Source organism: Lissotriton vulgaris, chromosome 3_1, assembly GCF_964263255.1.
Source record: "Lissotriton vulgaris chromosome 3_1, aLisVul1.2, whole genome shotgun sequence".
Classification (NCBI taxonomy): domain Eukaryota; kingdom Metazoa; phylum Chordata; class Amphibia; order Caudata; family Salamandridae; genus Lissotriton; species Lissotriton vulgaris.
Genome location: NC_141689.1, coordinates 644,017,034 through 644,035,893, shown reverse-complemented (window position 1 = coordinate 644,035,893; position 18,860 = coordinate 644,017,034). Strand labels below are relative to the sequence as shown.

Sequence of the window (18,860 nt, the reverse complement as noted above, 5' to 3'; positions counted from 1 at the left end):
GCATGCTATGTCATACTTCCTAACTGTTTTTGGAGATCAAGTTCCCCCTTGCCTTTTTTAATTAACATTCCCTTAACTCTTACCCTTTACTACCTTCCCTTCTCCTTTTTGTATCTACTTTTTTGGCTTCCTAGTGATGTTTGTTTCCAATTTATATTTCTGCGATGTCATTACATTTCCACTGCCACACAATGCCCCCACCCTGTGATGTGGCCTAAAATATTCAAATATACATTTTGTGCACTTGTGATGCTGTCATTCCTCACACATATGTCTCTGTTTGTCAATGAGGCCCACAATATATGGCCCTTACTCTGGGACTTTCTTTTTTCAAAGCTTTTGGTTCTCATATTTTCTGTTTTATTTTTATCAAAAGACCAATTTGGTAGCAAACACATGTAGACCCGCCTCTTGACTTGGGAACATGTGCTGCCTATGTCCTTGTTCAATGACAGTGTTCCCATGCATAGTAGGCCCAGGAAAAGTAATATGAGCCTCATAGCAGCAGGTGGAGCACACAGCATTTGAGTATTGTGTAAGATCCCAAGTTCCCTTGAGAGGTTGGGTATCCTTTCTTAATTCCCAGCCTGGAGTTACAGCAGGAGTGTGGCCCCTTGTCCACTGAAGTGTATTACATACCTACCAACTCCCTTATGCCTGGATAATACTTTTTAATTTGTCAGATGCAAGTATTTTTCTGATCTGACATGTTAGGGGTGACCCTACCACACTCACTATGGCAGATGCAATGACAGTAGGGGGGCGAATCTCCTGACACGTTACGGTTCCTGACCTGGAATGTACGGGGGCTTAACGACTATCGTAAAGTGCGGAAAGTCCTCCAATATTTAGCCAGACAAAAGATAGACATCGCTCTCTTGCAAGAAACACACCTCCCATTAGACAGTCCCATTCTTAGATACAGGGGGCTTGGGGGCAACGTTCACGCTGCTGGATTTACCACTCATGCTAGAGGGGTCCTCACTTGGTTCAACCCGAAGTCCTCCTTAAGGTGGACGCCGCTAGTAACGGACAGAGCAGGTCGTTATACGATCACTAGCTGCTATGGCAAAGGCGCGGACATGTGCATAGTGAACACATATGGCCCTAACTTCGACTTCCCGGACTTTTATACGGACCTGGTAGCAAAGATTAACACGTGTGCTGACAAACTGATCTGCTGGGGAGAGGACTTTAATTTGACGCTGCATCTGGGATTGGACATATCGGATGGCCCGACGCGTCCTCCTTCAGCCTCTGCGCGGATACTCTCCACGCAACTCACCAATATGGACTTAGCAGATGTCTGGCGCCACAGACACCCGGCGCAGGGCGGGTATACTCATTACTCGGCTCCCCATAATATCCATACGAGGATAGACTATTGGTTTGTGTCGACTTTCTTTCTCCCTAGTGTACGATCCGGTAAAGTTCTGCCACGCACCTATTCCGCCCACTCGCCGGTCTTGATGACTTGTGACATGCCTGCGCGTAGGATTCCGCCCTTTGCTTGGCGCTTCCCTCCGTACTCCCTGCTGGATTCCCTCTTTAAGGAGGAACTGCTTACTGCTATGGAGGTCTTCTTTGAAACTAATGTAGGGTCGGTCGATTCATTTCAATCGGTTTGGGAGGCGTTTAAACTATACGCTAGGGGGGTCACTATCTCCAAGCATGCAGGCGTCCTGAAATCGATTAGGGGCAGGCTTGAAATATTGGAAAATCAACTTAAGGACTTGGAAACACTAAGGACGCAGACTGGTGATGAGTCTCTAGATCAGGATATAGCGGGGGTCCTTCGAGAGTATAATGAGGAGGCAGACTCGGAGATCAAGCATCTGGGGAAGTACGCCACGGGTCGGAGATATTGTGAAGGCGAATGTCCGGATTTGGTTCTGGCTCGTTTAGCCAAATGCGGTAGGGATAGTACCTCTATTCCGGTGCTGAGATCAGAGGCCACGGATGTTCCACTTACGAACGAGCTAGTCACGGAACGCTTTTGTGCTTATTATGCAAAATTGTATCCGTCGAGAGGCCCTGCTCCAGAGGAGCGTATCATTGATTATTTATCTCATATTGAGCTTCCATGGCTCTCAAACCTGCATCGCGAATTCATTGCTCGGCCATTTGATAGGGATGAGGTTGTGTTGGCTTTGACATCCATGAAAAGTGGGAGTGCGCCGGGAAGTGATGGCCTTTCGGTGGCCTTTTATAAGGCTTCCTCTGATCTTCTGATACCACACTTGCTTACTTTATTTGATGACATGGCCAACTCGGGTACAATGCCACCTTCCATGAGAGAGGCTATTATTGTTGCAATTTTAAAACCGGGCAAGAATCCTAGTTATTGTGCCTCGTACCGCCCGCTCTCTCTCATGAATGTTGACACAAAAATTTTCGCTAAGCTCCTTTCCAATCGTCTTCAACCTTTGGTCACGTCTTTGGTGGCCCCAGAACAATCAGGCTATGTCCCAACGCGCAACCTTACGTACAACATTAGAACTGTCTTTGCTGCGTTCCAGCACACATGCCCGGAGGTGTCGGCTGTGGCGGTCTTCTTAGACATGGAGAAGGCATTCGACTCGGTTGAATGGGCGTTCCTACATCAGGTTCTGAGCAGGATGGGAGTGGGGCAACTGTTTTTACAACTTTTGGCAGTATTGTATTCTTTGCCGACGGCACGCATCCGCATAGGGCCACTGGTTTCGGAACCCATTGCTATAGGCAGAGGAACGAGGCAGGGATGCCCCCTGTCCCCGGTTCTCTATGCTTTAGCAGCCGAGCCACTTGCGTGTGCTCTACGAGAGTATCACAGTCACAAAGGCATCCGATTCCCTACATACAACTTAATTGTATCTACCTATGCGGACGATATGCTGCTATACGTCAGGGACTCTACTACGCACCACCCTTCGGTTCTGCATGAGGTGGTTCTCTTCGGATCCCTCTCGGGCATACAGGTTAACTGGACAAAATCTATCATGTTCCTTTTGACGCCCGCCACGGAGAGATTTGAGCCGGAGTATCCACTTCAGTGGACTACGGAGGCGGTTAGATACCTCGGAATACGCTTACATACGGACTCTGAGATCGTTCTTATGGAAAACTATGGCTGTGCTATATCTAAATTGGAAGACGACCTAGGTGAATGGATCTCTCTTCCGTTTTCGCTGTTGGGGCGTATTTCCCTAATGAAAATGGTGATACTTCCTCGATTTCTCTTTTTATTTAGTAATGTCCCTATGGTCTTCTCTTCCCACTTTTTTCGCAGGCTTCAACCCTTATTGGTTCATCTTGCATGGGCGGGAAAGCAACCTAGGATTGCCTGGAACATCTTAACACGCCCATACGCGGCGGGAGGTCTGAACGCACCGGACATGGAGCTTTATTACCGGGCTGCGCAGAGAGCTCATGCCTATTCCTGGATACACGGCCCGCAGGATGCTTCTTATGTTCGTATTGAGCGGATTGTTGCGGATCCGACCCCTCTGCCAGCTCTGTTGACGCAGTCTAGAGATCACCGCACAGGCATACTCGACTCTCTGACTTCGGTCACACGCGCTTGGCGTTACATGATGGAAATTCAGGCATGTTCATTGTTATACTCCCCGAAGGCAGCGATTGAATGGTGCCATTGGTTAGCTCCATGTAGAGAGAAGGGAGTGATACTGGCTCTACATCAGCTACAAATACACACTATGGGAGACTTATTTGAAGGGGGCAGGGTGCGCCATTGGGATGACATTATTCATGAAGAGGAGAACCCACCACTGTTAGCACGCTTCCAGTTTCATAGGGTACGACACGCTTTGAGGGAACTCCTGGGGGACGACATGGAGGAGCCAGTGACGGTTGCAGCATTTGAATATGTGGTGAATGCCAAGACCCCGGGGAAGTTGATGACTAATCTCTATAGGATAGCTGTTTCCGAAAAATATACAGAGTACACAAAACCGAGATTGGCTTGGCAGCATGACTTGCGAATCGAACTAGGTGAGGAAATGTGGCAATACTGTTGCACTAGCACTAGGAAGATCTCGCTCAATGGAAGCCACAGACTCATACATTTTAATTTCTTGAATAGGACTTATTACACCCCAGAGAGACTCCACAGGTATCGGCTGCGTGAGTCCTCTGAGTGTGAGCGATGTGGGCCCTTTTGGCGGATTTTCTGCATGTAGCCTGGTCTTGCCCTATGGTCTTCTCCTTCTGGCGGGCAGTTTATGAGGAAATCAACAGAGTGTTGCTTTTATCCCTAGTCCCAGATCCACTGTTAGCCATTTTGGGCTACTCGAAGCCCTTGAGACGTACTCATAGGCGACTTACAGATATGGCTTTTTTGATCGCCAAGTGGTGCATTGCAAGGGGCTGGATGAGGGGCCCTCCCCATGCTCTCAAATTATGGAAGAGGGAATTGATATACTGCTGCACACAGTCTGAACTATACAACGACTTAATGCCCCCTAAGAATAGACCTAAGAATTATTGGTCCCTAATACTTGACGGCACACTTTTGTCAGGCGCACAAAATTGGGATGGTGAAGCTTGTGGTGAAGAGGGTGCCAGGGAGGACCCGGCTATTGAGGGAACCCTATGCAGAAATACTGACACGGATTTGGGGCGGGATGTGTGTAATACTGTGTTTTGTCCTACGATTGTACTGTATACCCTGAGCGACTAAGTTCTGGGAGACTGGGACCTGTGGGTTGATTGGCCTTTTTTGTTTCCTGATTCTGCTATGTAGAAGTATGCATTATTGCTGATGATTTTACCATGCTGACATTTTACGTTGCTGCCAAATGTACTCACACATATGACTGTGTCGTATCATGCTTTATTGTTTGTCCCTTTTTGAAATTTCAATAAACAAATTTAAAAAAAAGTATTTTTCTTATCTAAATAACCTTGGAGCTTCTAGGCTCTTTTCTATCTTTCAACATCCTGCCCTATCTGTTGTCCTTTTTGTGATGATGCAGTATGATCCACAGCCCAGCACAACTTGGAAACTGCTTTTATACTACAGCAGTGTTAGACCTGACATATTTTGGCTTGTTTCCCCTGTATTATTGCTTCTGACCTCCTGGTCTTTGTGGTACTCTTGATCTTGTTTATGCAGGTTTAGTGTCTCTGCATACTTTAATACTGCTGGTCAGTACTAAAGTGCAAGTGCTCCTGCTGTAAATTGTGTTTGTGGATTGGTGTTTCCATGATTTGCTTATTTAATGTACTCCTAAGTCCCTAGTACAGTGCACTGTGTGTGCCCAGGGCATGTAAACCAAATTATGATAGTGGACCTGCATCACTGATTGTGTCATCCACACAGGAAGCCTTCCAAAGGGTTCTCAGACCTGCCACAGCAGTGTCTGCGCACAGTTTCTACTGTTGTGTCCACCCGGCAAGTACACCCACTTGCCATGCCTTAACCTTCCCTTTTCTTACAAGTAAGACACCCTTCAGTAAAGCCCAAGGTACCCCCATGGACAGGGTGCAGTGTATGGGAAAGATAGGACATATACTAGTGGGTGTGACATGTCCTGATACTGAAATACTGCAAAAGAAAATTCACTATTGAAATGCTGTCTGTCCCATAGACTAACATGGGAGTTAGTTTGTAAAATCTTACAAGCATACCTTTCCATTGGGACAAGATGGAGAAATTGAGTTTAGGCTTTTTCTGAACTCAGAGTTTAAGAATACATTTGTTAGTGAAGATCATTTTTATGTTGTGTGGTTGAAAATGGCACTTTTAGAAAGTGGGCATTTCTTGCTTTACTATTCTGTGTGCCTCTGCCATTTGTGTATTCACTGTCTGAGTTCATAGTGACAGGAGCAGGGATGTTACAATCACACTAGACAGACACAAGAAGGGGTTGAGGTGTGCCTTGCCTAGCCTGGGTGACTCATAGCCAGGCTGAATAGACCTGGTTGCATTTAGTTTAATGGGAGGAGTTGTCACTTGCACCTGAATGGAATGTGACTGCCTTCCACAAAGCTGTCTCCTCCTTTCGGAGTGAACCTGGCCTAAGTCATGCAGAAATTATTTATGTATTAAAGTGGAACTTTGTGCCAACTTCAAAGGAACATGTGATATAAATATTGGGGCCCTGACCCCAGAAGTTTAGAACTCTTTTGGATCAATGCACCTGCCAAGAAGAAGAGCTGGAGAAGCTTTGAGGATCAACTACCACTTTGCTGCCTGCTTTGCTGTGTTGGCCTGTAGTGGCTACTCTGTCTTGAGCAGTGAAAGGACTGGACTGGACTTTCTGCATTCTATTTGCCTGAGTTTCTCCAAGGGCTTGAGGTAGAGCTTGTCCCTGTTCAGGAAGTCTCAGGAACAGCAAATACTTCAAGTTAATCTGCTACAAGCACTGAGAACTGTGTGTTTTGTGCTGCAACAGAAGAAAAAGCAACCTGACGCCGTCAACGATGTCGCTGCCGGCTCCGTAACCCGAAGACACCGCAGAGGGCACATTTGCATCGCAACTCTCGTCTCACCAACGATGCTGTTCAATGCTGCACCGAGTTACTGCTTGCGCCGTGATCTGTGGTCACCTCACTCTGCACCACCTCGCTTAACACCGCCACCCTGGTATCCCTGATAACAGCACAATGCAGTTGCCTGCACCTTGACCTGTGGACACCACTCGTGGAGAACATGAAGCACCTTCGCACTGCAGCCCTGGTCTCTCCGATGATGATGCTCCAACCTGTCATCGATGCTGCTGCCTGCACTGTATTTAGGGGGCACCGCTCATAAGTTACACAATGCACCTCCCCGTCCCACACCACAGCCTTGGCCCACCGACATTGGCGCCTTCGTCAGCCGACAATAGCGCTTAAGCAATGATGATCCCACTGCCTGCACAGTGACCTGGTAGCACTGCAACGAGCACCGCCACACTTTGCACCGCAGCCCTCGTGTCACCGACCCCGCTGGACGCCATCACTGAGCCGCTGCCTGCACTAACGACCTGAGGGCACTGCATGCTGCACTTCGCACCGCAGCCCTGATGCACGGCGGCAGCCAGACTACAACCGCTTGGAGTTTGACCTGCAACGTGTGTGACTTCAAGGGCCCGACTACTCCTGCACTGACCTCTGGAGCCAACGCCAGCTCTTTTCGAAGCTCAATGCGAGGCCCCTGAAGCCCTGAATTTCTAAAGTTACTGTTTTGCGGGTCTTCCCGACAACGTAGCTGGCCTGCGATGCCACGGTCTACTAGAACTGTTGGATTTGTTGACTGACAACGCCGTGATAGCCCCAGACAGAGCTATTGACTTCAAGGAACTGTTTTTAAAATCTAATTTTGCTTTAACTATTTTAAATACCTTAAATACCTCCATGTTTGATTTTTATAATTTTGGTCTTGTTTTATATAGATAAATATTGGCTATTCTTCTAAAACTGGTGTGGTTTCCTTTAGTAGTGTTTTCACTGTATTACTGCCAGTTATGTGCAAATGCTTTACACATTGCCTGTGAGATAAGTCTGACTGCTCATGCAAAGCTACCATGGGGGTGAGGAGGGGTTATTTTGTAAGTGTAACTCCCTTATCCTAACTAGAAGGAAGGGTCCCTACTTGGACAGGGTAACAACCTGCCAACTATAGACCACCATTTCTAACAAGCAGGTGACTGGATCATGAGTGTGTGACCTGACTGGATCTCTATACCTACCTGTCACATTATTGTATTGAGGGCTAATGAGGTGGATTTTAAGGTTAGTCATCCAATCCTATAATATACATGCACAGTTATGCTAAAAATCATAACCAACAATTATTTAATCAATGACCTATATATGCATATAATACTTTTACTCTGGAGGTGTAGTGAGGGCATGAATGTGTTAAATGATGTTCAAGTGAATACCTAGAGCTGGCCTCTGCTCCATTCCCATTTTTTAAATATTTTAAGAGCACCAGAGAATGTCACATTACAAGATTAAACAAGTGGCTGAACTCTGTTATAAGAACTGGTTTCTATTTGAAAAATCTCAACTTTTCCTTTCACAAAACTATTTAATAACTAATCAAACATTGATCTCCCAGCAGCAAGATATTAAGGTCTGAAACGAAAGACTAATCTGCCTATTACATCTGATCCAGATTTTGATGTCCAGGCTATCGGAAGAGATGGCTCACTCATTGTTTGCGTATCTGTTCTTCAGTCCTAAGACAGTCAAGTATTACATGCAGCACGATATATAAGGGATAAAATACCCACTGCCCTACATTATATTTGTATTTTTGTTCTTCTAGAGCGCGTTCTATACAAAGGTGTGAAATCGCTAGCTTACCAAAGAAGCATCCACAAGAAAGACAACAATACCTATTCATCACAACTGAAAAAGATCCAGGTTTTCAAGTGCTTATGAAAAGCTGTGTGGGCAAGGCTTAAGTATATGCAAATATCTAGTTGGTCCCATGCATATATCTCCCGGCCTACCCGAGAAAGCAAACTTCCTCTAGGAGGGCACAGCTACTTAATATCTCTCTTGGTAGATAAACTTCCCGCCAAAAAGGAAATTTCAATATGGTACAACCTGATCTTGGATGAAACGGATGGCGCATTCCTGCTACCAGACGAGCTTTGGTCTCCACTTATGAGTGACTGTAACTTACTAGACCTTTGGAGTACATCGTGTAAGATGTTATGGGATGCTGTCAAACCGGCATGGTTACGTAGGAACCACCTTTTTACACACCATAGAGCCTACTATTCCCCTTTAAGGCTCTCAAAATTTGCTATGGGGAGCGTAGTAGCCTGTCCTAAATGTGGTTTGGTGGCTGCCCCTGATTCCCATATGTTCTTTGAATGCCCCCACTTGTCCACGTTTTGGGAGGCCTTAAGTAAGATCCTTTCGTCATCTCTGGACTCCAACATAGTTCTTGACCTCCCTCTCGTGATTTTTGGAATACTAGAGGGGGTTCAAAGTCCGGCGAAGAAGTTAGTGTTTTATTCCATCTTGCTTGCCAGAAGGGAGATATGCAAAAAATGGAAAGATCCTCTACCTCTACCTCCCTCTATTGATGACTGGTACGCCTCTGCACTGCAGGTTTCTAGATTAGACCTGGTTAGGTCTGGAAACCCAAACAAAAGAGTTTTCTGGCAGCTGTTAAAGTGGGTTCACTGAGCGACCAGGTTTTTTTTTTTTTTTGTTTGTTTTTTCCCGGGTCCAATGATTACGCCACTATGACCCAATTCCTGGGCAATGCCGTGTCCCGGTTGTCTAATCGGGATATTTTGGATGCAACCTCCACCTCCCTTTAGGTTTTAATTGGTGATCATATGTGGTTGAAGGATTAATGCCGAGGGATGAGGTCGGATACCCTATTTCTGTCCCTGCCAGTTGCTAAAAACTGAGGCAGCATGTCGCTTGTATACCTTTTGTTTGCACCATAAAAACCTAGGTGGCAAATGAGGACAAAAAAAAAAGAAAAAGAAAAGCTGTGCGAGAGGAAAAACTTGCAATGTGAGTAGGAAGGGAGTTCCAGAGCCTGACAGCAACCATGTGGAAGGAACTTTCCTCACCCCCATCCCCTCCCTCGGTATTCTAAAATTTTGAGACCTCTACCTTCTTAGAAAGGTAGACCTCTCCTGTCTATTGGGCGTGTACCATTGGAACGCCATTCCCAAATGCATCAGCCCCTGGCAGTGGAGACAGGGTCAGACTGTGGAGACAGGGTTAGACTGGCCGTAGCGGGCACCGGGCATTTTCCTTTTGGGCCAGAAGGTGGGGGCTGTTTTTTGACTGGTGCGGGCCATTTTTGGTACGAGGGGCTGGTTTTGCAGCAGTGCTGCAATGTAGGCCACCTGTAACACAAGTAGCAGCAGTGTTTCCCACCAGCACTAACAACAACCCCTCCCCAACCTCCCCCCCCACCCGGCCCAAGGGTCGGTCCTACTTAAATTCCAAGGCTGGTTTGTGTTCCCAGTCTGGCCCTGAGCGGAGAGCGGTTTGAACTAGACAAACAGCTTTAAACTACACACGCTTCACGACCGGCAGCCAGTGCAGAGAGCGGATGCCCACTATGATTGACAGACATTTAGGAACATCCAGTACCTGGCAGACAGCTGCATTCTGGATTATCTGGAGTCAATTTAGAGTGCCTCAATTAATATTGAGCTACAGGGCATTACAGTGGTCTATGCATGAATTAATGAGTGCAGTGATCACAGCAACTGTAAGCTTGGTAGGGATGAAAGGAAAGACCTTCCTCAAGATTTTAGTGGTGAGAAAATAGGAACTGACAGTCCTCTCCACCTGAGTATCAAAGGAAAGGGAGGTGTCAAGGACAATCCCTAAACTTTTAGCCTCCATGACCAGGAGAGGGCCACAGATCTCTGACCACCAAAGCTCTGACCACACCAATCTTTTCTCACCAAAAACCAAGATCTCAGTCTTTTTGATATTCAATTTAAGCCAATTCCCCTTAATCCAGTTGTTACTGTCCACCAAATACTATTTAAAACTCTCTGCCACCACAGTAACATCGTCAGTAATGGACACCCCAATTTGCACGTCATCCGCATATGATGGTACTTGGAAGCCATGGGATCGAATCAATCTGGCTGAAGGGGCGAAATAAAGATCAAACAGAGTTGGGCTAAGTGAAGAGCCCCTTTTCATCCCACACAGTAGCTGGAAGGAGCCCGTCTTAAAGTCCCCCCTGGTCCAACTGATGACGAATATTGTCAGTTGCAGCCAGCATAGCGGATTCAGCACTATGGCTCCTCTGAAAGCCATTCTCGGAAGGATCCAGTAGATCTTGAGAATCTAAGAATGGTACCAGCTCTTAATTCAAATATTTTTCTAATATCTTGGCTGTTACAAGAAGGAGAGATATGGGCAGAGATTATTAACTTCTTCGGGAGCTCCGGTAGGTTTCGTTTTAAGGGGGACCAAAGTAGCCTCCTTCCATTATTGGGGGAAGATAACTGTTGAAAGGAGTCGATTTTAAACTTTTAAAAGGAAACCAGAAATCCAATCAAAATCTAACTGCACAATGCGGGACGGGCAAGAGTGGCCAAAGAACCGTAATTCAACCGAAGAATAAACTGCTGCACCAGGGTACACAAAATCATGGGAAAAACAGACATAGTGGAAATAGGGGAGCTGTTGATGTCTTACTCATCAATATCTACAGGTGAACAATCTTCGTCCTGACTGAAACAAACAACAATCTTCAGAATTTTGTCCCTTAAATAGGCTGCCACGTTGTTACATAAATTCTGGGAACTTTCGGTGGCTTGCTGGGCATGGGGAGTAGAAAGATTTTTAAGAACTTTGAAAAGTTCTTGAGGGTTCTTAGCAGCCAACCTGGTTTTTGTGGTGAAGTTGAAGGACTTAGCTGGTCTGATAGCACATTTATAACTGAACATCAGTTCTTTATGCTTATCTTTACCTTCAGAGGAGGAAACAAGCCACCACCTCTGTTCTTGCCTCCTGCATAGACTTCTGTGCTCTTTAAGAGCCTCAGAGAACCATGGAGGGGAAGCTCCGGATCTATTCACTTTCTTATATTCAAACAGAGCTAGTTGATCCATGGTGTTCTCCACCTACATGTGGAAATGCTCTGCAGTATATTGCTAGGAACTGTTATACCTATCTAAGGATTCATCCAGTGCAGCATCAAGGTTCTTAGCAGAATTGTATTCCACCTCCTCAGCTAGGTAATTTTACTCTGTGACTTACTGTTTGCTTTCTGAAGGCTAATAGTAAAAGGTGCCACAGTGTGGTCAGTCCAGTGGAGGGAGAGAGGATCTCCCAGTGCCAGGGCCTCATGATTAGCAAAGATGTCGTCTAAGGTATGTCCTGTGCAATGAGTAGGAAAATTCACCAATTGTCTGACTCACTCATAAGATCCAGAAAACCTGTGGAGTCCATATAAACCAGTGTCCTCCAGATAAAAATTGAAATTCCCAAGAATAGAAAAATTGGGGCAGGCAATATAATGTTCTAATGCTAAACTCCAAGCCTCACTGACCTGGGGGCAAAAGTCCAGAGGGTGATAGATTAAAAGCCCCTGGAAAATGGAGTTGATGATGACGTTAACTCTGAAATATGCCATTTTATAAATATCAAATGATACCGGACCTGCCGGCTCTGAAGTGCAATTAAAATATTCTTAAGAGATCATGGCCAGCCCGCAAAGATCTGTCTACCCTAGTGATTGCATAACCTGGTGGAACACTGGCTAAGAGATTTGGGCCAGAATCATATCTTTCCCAGGTCTCTGCAATAAAGAAGCAGTCCAAGTTCTGGGCCATAATCAGCTCATACATTTCAAAACTATGCTTGATCATTGACTGGGCATTAATCAAGGCACAGGAGATCACTTTGGAGCCAGGGGCTCCTTGAGCCATGCCACATTTATTAGAATTAGGATCAGGGAATGGCACATCCAATGTGGACAAGCATTGTCATGGCACTGCAATCAGTTTCCCTGGTTTAGTGCTACAGCCCATAAGCTTGGTGCGTGTATATTGGTATTTCTTACCCTTTGGATTAAAGAGGACAGTGTCCCTGGGGCCGTCCAGGCACAGATTGGCACAGACGGGCTGGCCTACGTTGAGGCACCATTTATCTCCCACAATGCACATTAGTTGCAAGAAACTATAGTGCTCCTTCGCCATGGCACACGAATGGCTAGCAGGGGGAAGCCTTGATGTCACTGTGGGCTCTAACAGGATGACAGAGGGGGCAATCAAATATTAAACAATAAAAAGCACATGAACTCAGCAAGTGCCGGCTGTTTAATGCAGTTGATTTCTTTTTTTAAAAGCACACCCCATTAATGAAAAAAGTAATAGGACAGGATAAAGCCCAGCACAGATTAATATACCAATAACATTTCTCTCACAATGTAGTACCTCTTTGGGAAGGAAATTACAAGTCATAGAGGAGTTTGATAACCATATAGAAGAATGAGGCTGAAGGCCGAGTTCCTTTATAAGGTTTTGGAACACTGAGGTGACTTGCAATATCCTTATCATGTGTGCCGGGGGGTACTTTATCCCATATATTACATGGTCACTCCATCACTTTCCTACAAAACACTTAAAACCTTAGTGAGAAGATCCCTCATATGAAAGAGCGAGCATGTTTACACACATGAAGATTAAAAATTAAACCTCTACTGCAAAGTGATACACATCTAAAACCTCTTAGAAATTTGCTGCAAACAGATGTTTGAAACAGTTCAGTACAAGTCAGTTTTTAGAAATTAAAAAAAGCAGCAGTAGCTCAAAATGTGTAGAACCATGTAGAAAGGTTCTAGCTTTTCTCTGTTTAAGGAGTGCAACAATTAAACATATTCTGTCTGCTTGTCATTGTTAGCTATAAAGGTAGAGCAGAACAAAAAAAATGTGATGTTCTGTTTTCATTGCTTTAAACCACTAGTTCAATTATCCTCAGTGACCTTACCTACCTTTCACGTTGGCTACTGATTCTGGCAGCAGGTATTGTGACATCAGAACTCAGCTGTAATAACTCATAATAGTCGAGTTCTGACTTATTTTCCTTATAGTCAACTGAGTGCGTCAAAAGTTGGCAATTCTAAATAAATTAGAGACATCCATTTATACAGGGATTACAGAATCCCATGAACTATATGTTAAAGGCACAACAGTGAAACATTTTTTATTTTAGTTGAAAGAATTGCATCCTACCCCTAGTTTGAAAGTAATGAAGTTTATATACTCTGCCAAGATGTAGAAATAGAGAGAGAGTAATTAACCAGTCCTTGTACCCTACTGTCCCTTCTAGGATGATGGAACAAAGTCTGATGGATGATGTTGTAAAAACCCAAGACCTTCCTTATATTGTCACGGTTGTTGGCAAAAACCCATCGGGTTATTCTTTGGCTTGGCAATTCTTTACGAAAAATTGGAACACGATTGTCGATAAGTAAGTGACTTCTGTATTTAATTACTTCACTTAATTTTTCTCATATCTGGAATGCGCATTTTGTACATCCTGGATGTGCAGCAAGGGCCTGGCAACACACAGGTCCAGTATTCACACATGTGAAATGGGTGGAAGCTTAGAAACTGGTTCTGTTTAAACCAGACATCCATGCATAAAAATGTGTCTGTGCCTACCTGATACTTTTTTAAGCATTAACTCTCCTGGTGATGTGGAGACAGTTCAACCACAGGGTATCGGATGAGGAGGCTGTGGTGTTCGTCCTGTGCAATGCTGCGAGAACATTTCTGTTGACCACGGGGTGGGCGATCCTGAAGGCCTGCACCGGAGTGCACGGAGCAGTAGTCGCCCAGGACCAGATAAGTCAAGAGACAAGTTTTCCCTTTTTCTTCTTTCTGATTGATATCCTAAATTGACACTCCACTTTTTTGATTCATGTATATGCGGCCACTTTTTGGGTCTCTTTGGTTTATGGATATTTAGCTCTTTCTGAGCCACTAACTCACTGGAATATATTGGTAAGTATATAGTGATATGTTTAGCTTCTGATATGCAAGTTACTGGGCGTTACCCATGTGGATTACTCCACAAGAAACTGGGTGGCAGATCTAACTCCTCAGTCCCTCAGTGTGAACCACAACAGTTTCTTCATGGTTCTTTTTTTTGTTCTTTCATTCATTTTCTTTTGTTGTTGTTGCTGGGGGGGTGGAGGGCACAATGGAATGATGGATGGATGTTTTGGGAGGAGGGTGGGGGGCGGGTCTTTACAAAAAATTGTCTGGTCAACATTGAGTGAACACACATGTATTGCTTGTCAATCACACATGGTATTAAAAGAGGTGAGGATCTACACTGGGAAGGTGTTAACCACGGGTAACATGGGGAATGTCTACCCGCAAATTAACATTTCTGTCATGAAATATTCGCGGACTACAAAACCCGCAGAAAATACGGAGACTATTGGCATATTTGGACCGGCACAGCGTAGATGTCGCCTGCATGAAAGAAACACACCTCACCACATACACGGAGGCTAGAGTGGGCGCGAGATGGGCGACATTTCGTATGGCGTTCTTATTCTCCACGTATGCTAGGGGCGTGATGATACTGGTCAGGCGGGGCACCCCCTTTCAGCCGCTAACTGCATTCAAAGACGATCAGGCTGTTATGTGATAGTGCATGTGGATTTCGGGGGTACAATACTGAGAGTTGTGGCGTCCTATTGCCCAAATACTGACGACCCCGGTTTCTATGCAGCCATATAGTCCAAGCTAAGAGAATTACCCAGTTCAACTATCGTATGGGGAGGGAACTTTAATACGTGCCTTGACCCAACCCTGGATAGGTCGACCGGAAATTATCGGTATGGCAAACAATCAGCTAAAATTCTGCAGGAGGGCATGGATGCTCGGGACATGACTGATATCTGGCAAATGCGAAATGACAGACGTAGAGAGGGCACTTGCACGTCCACGGCGCATAACACTTGGTCAAGAATCAGCTACTGGCTTATTACTCAGGACGCATGCACATGGACCAAGATGATTGAACATTTATTGAACATTAGCTGATCACTCCCCAGTCTGTCTCATACTAGATGCCCCTACTTATGTGCCTAGACAATTTACATGGAGGCTTCGGGGCGAAACTACTAGACCCAGTGTTTCGTAGCGAATTGCATCAAGCCATTACGGAATATTATGATTTTAACACAGAGTCGGTGGAAAGTTCGGGATCATTATGGGAAGCGTTCAAACTTACAATCAGAGGACATTGCATCAGCAAACACTCTGGTATCCTAAAGGATATACAGCAGCAATTGAGTAAAACTGAACGGGACTTTGCACACCTTGAGGGAGAATACACACAAACACAGAACCCAGCACTGCTGAAGCAAATAAAAGAAAGGATGTACGATTATCAACAATATGCAGCAGATGAAATAAAATACAAATCACATAGATACACGACGGCACGTAGGTATGGGGAAGGAGGTAGACCGGGACGATCCTTGTCAAGTAAAATAAAACCGGCACCCACACAATCATACATAACATGACTGATAGATGAGGAAGAACACATACTCTATGATACCCTGTCTATTCTGGATTGCTTCAAAGACTATTTTAGCCACCTTTAAGGCACCAAAATAACAGCCAGCTCGACAGAAATAGATCAATATTTTCAGGATGTAGCTATAGCATGGCTGTCGGACACCCACCGCAAATTCCTCAGTCACCATGACAAAATAGTTGACGCAATAAACTCCCTACCCAATAACAAAGCACTGGGCCTGGATGGGCTACCTGGTGAATTTTACAAAGCATATAGCGATCTGTTGATACCACACCTGGCCAAGATATTTGAGTAGGCATAAAAACCTGTAAATTTCTTGCCTCCTTGAGAGAGGCCCTCCTGGTAGCACTCCCCAAACCGGACAAAGACTTATCAAAATGTGACTCGTAACGACCGTTATCTTTAATAAATATAGACGCCAAGATTTTAGCCAAAGTAAGTGCGACCAGAATACATCTCCTGCAGGAGAAATTGGTGTTGCCGGATCAGGCAGGATTTGTGCCCAATAGATCCACCACCCATAACCTCCGCACCATCTACGCATTATATCACCATTTAGACCCCGACACCCCAGCGGCGTCGGCACCAGGATACTCTTGAGTAATAGAGCGCGTAATAAAAGGTTTTATAACATAACATAACATAACACTACTGGATGCGGCGAAAGCCTTTGACTCCATTTAATGGGTGTACATGCTAACAGTGCTATGTAGAATGGGCTTTCCAGAGCCATTTCTTAAGTGGATAGAGATATTATACACAGACCCTAGTACCAGAGTCAGAATACATGGGCAAACGTCAGACACCATAAGTATAAGCCATGGAACTAGACAGGGATGCCCAATCTGCCCCATTCTATTTACGTTGATAGTAGAACCATTGGCATGCAGGATTCGTCAGTTGCACTCAGAAGCAGCACTACAATTCCATCTCCGTCCGCTCAGCATCTCCCTATATGCCGGCGACATGGTGCTCTTTACTCGCCATCCGGACACGCACTTAAATACACTCATTAGGGAATATGTTCGCTTTGAGCACTTCTCCGGTTTAAGAATCAACTGGGATACGTCGGTTGTTAACCCGCTTACATCGGTTACAACACAACCACATTTAGGCTATCCCTTGAAGTGGCACACAGACCCAGTGAAATACTTGGGCATATGGGTGCATAGAGACCCGGACCTAGTGGTGAGAGAAAATTATGGCAGAGCCATGTCTAAGTTGGAAGAACAGATAGACAAATGGACACGGATGCCCCTCTCCTTAGCCGACCTCATAGCGTTACAAAAGATGATTGGACTGCAAACATTTTTATATTTATTTAGTAATATCCCCATCTGGTTGACACAGGCGCTGTTTACAAAATTGAGGTCAGCAATGCAGAAGCTCACATGGGCGGGGAAACAAGCCAAATTACGTTGGGATATCTTGACAAAACCATACCACAAAGGGGGATTCGGGGCACCAGACCTACAATTGTACTATTATTGAGCGCAGGCACAACATGCTTACTATAGGTTGCAGCCACAAGCTTATATCCCTCATTTGGCGGTGGAGAGGGAACAGTGTATATCCAACACCCTTAACGGCTTATGTATCGGACCCTATATCCTTTACCCACAGTGACAGGATTCAAACAGTGCAATGTACCTCGAAAGCCTGGTACCTAGCTATCGAACAGGGCCAAATAAAACCCTGTCTATGCACCAGCTCTACCACTAGCGTATCATCCAAAGCTATCAGTCACGTAAGAATAAAGGATGCTACAGCGACTGGCTTAGATTAACTTAACCACTAAGGCAGATGTATTCCCGCGTGGCAGTTTCATCCGGAGGGAGGATCCATCGCTAAGCACACACAATACACACATGAAGCTGTTCGCCCACATGCATTTACAGATGGCGACGAAGGAATTGTATGCCTCGTACCCGGCAGAACCATCCAATCTGCAAGCTCTACAAGCGATGTTGACTGCACCTAGCCCCAGACTGGTCATCCATCTATACAACACGTCACAAACAGAACAAATAGGGACATCGGACAAATCACTCAGTAAATGGAAACTGACGCTGAGAGACGCCATAAGCGAACAGGATTGGGATTATAGCTGCATGCAATTGCAATTGATGACGCCAAATTGTAATCTACGCATAGTGCATTTTAAATTCTTACACCAATTTTACTACACTCCGACCCAACTACATAAATACGGTCTTCGCCCAAATTACAAATGCCACAGGTGTGAAGTTTTTGGGGCTGACTTCCTACCCATGTCGTGGGCCTGCCCACAGGTACACAAGTATTGGGAGGAAGTAACTGGGGCACTAACACTTATGTTGTCAGAGGTGATACCTAATGCACCAAGGGTATGCTTACTGGGTATGTACAAGATAACACCAGTAAAAAGAAGGAAATTCTTGGCTGTAGCGCTCCTACTGGCAAAGCACCGCATTGCCATAAGATGGGGCAGTAAGCGTCCTCCTAGATACAAGGACTGGCTCAAAGACATTACATATTGTAGAGACACCTTAGACATCTATTCGGAAGAACTACCGCTAGCATCCAGACCACAAGATTACTGGGAACCCCTGCTGCAATATCTTAAAAATGCGCAGACAGATGAGGGAACTGAGGGTACACAGACTAATGGCTGAAAGCATGACGATGTTGGCATGTACTCCACGGGGAGGGACTAGGTGGATTATAAAAAACAATGTAAGGATAGAGTATATGAGAATAAGGTGAGAAGTATAATGACAGGATGTCTCTTGAAACAACACAGAGAATTGACATGCCTTGTGTAATACTGTTGAGATTACGATCCACCTTGCTAGTGAATGATGGGGAAAATATTATTA

The 18,860-nt window shown here is 45.2% G+C and overlaps 1 protein-coding gene across 1 annotated transcript in view; it reads left to right on the top strand.

Moving 5' to 3' along the window:
• The window catches only part of ERAP1 (endoplasmic reticulum aminopeptidase 1), a 507,475-nt gene that overhangs the window by 469,154 nt on the left and 19,461 nt on the right, over positions 1 to 18,860 (top strand). Inside the window, exon 17 of the mRNA XM_086960958.1 lies at positions 13,768 to 13,908. Coding sequence (XP_086817084.1) covers positions 13,768 to 13,908 — 141 coding nt within the window. The remainder of the gene's footprint in view (positions 1 to 13,767; positions 13,909 to 18,860) is intronic.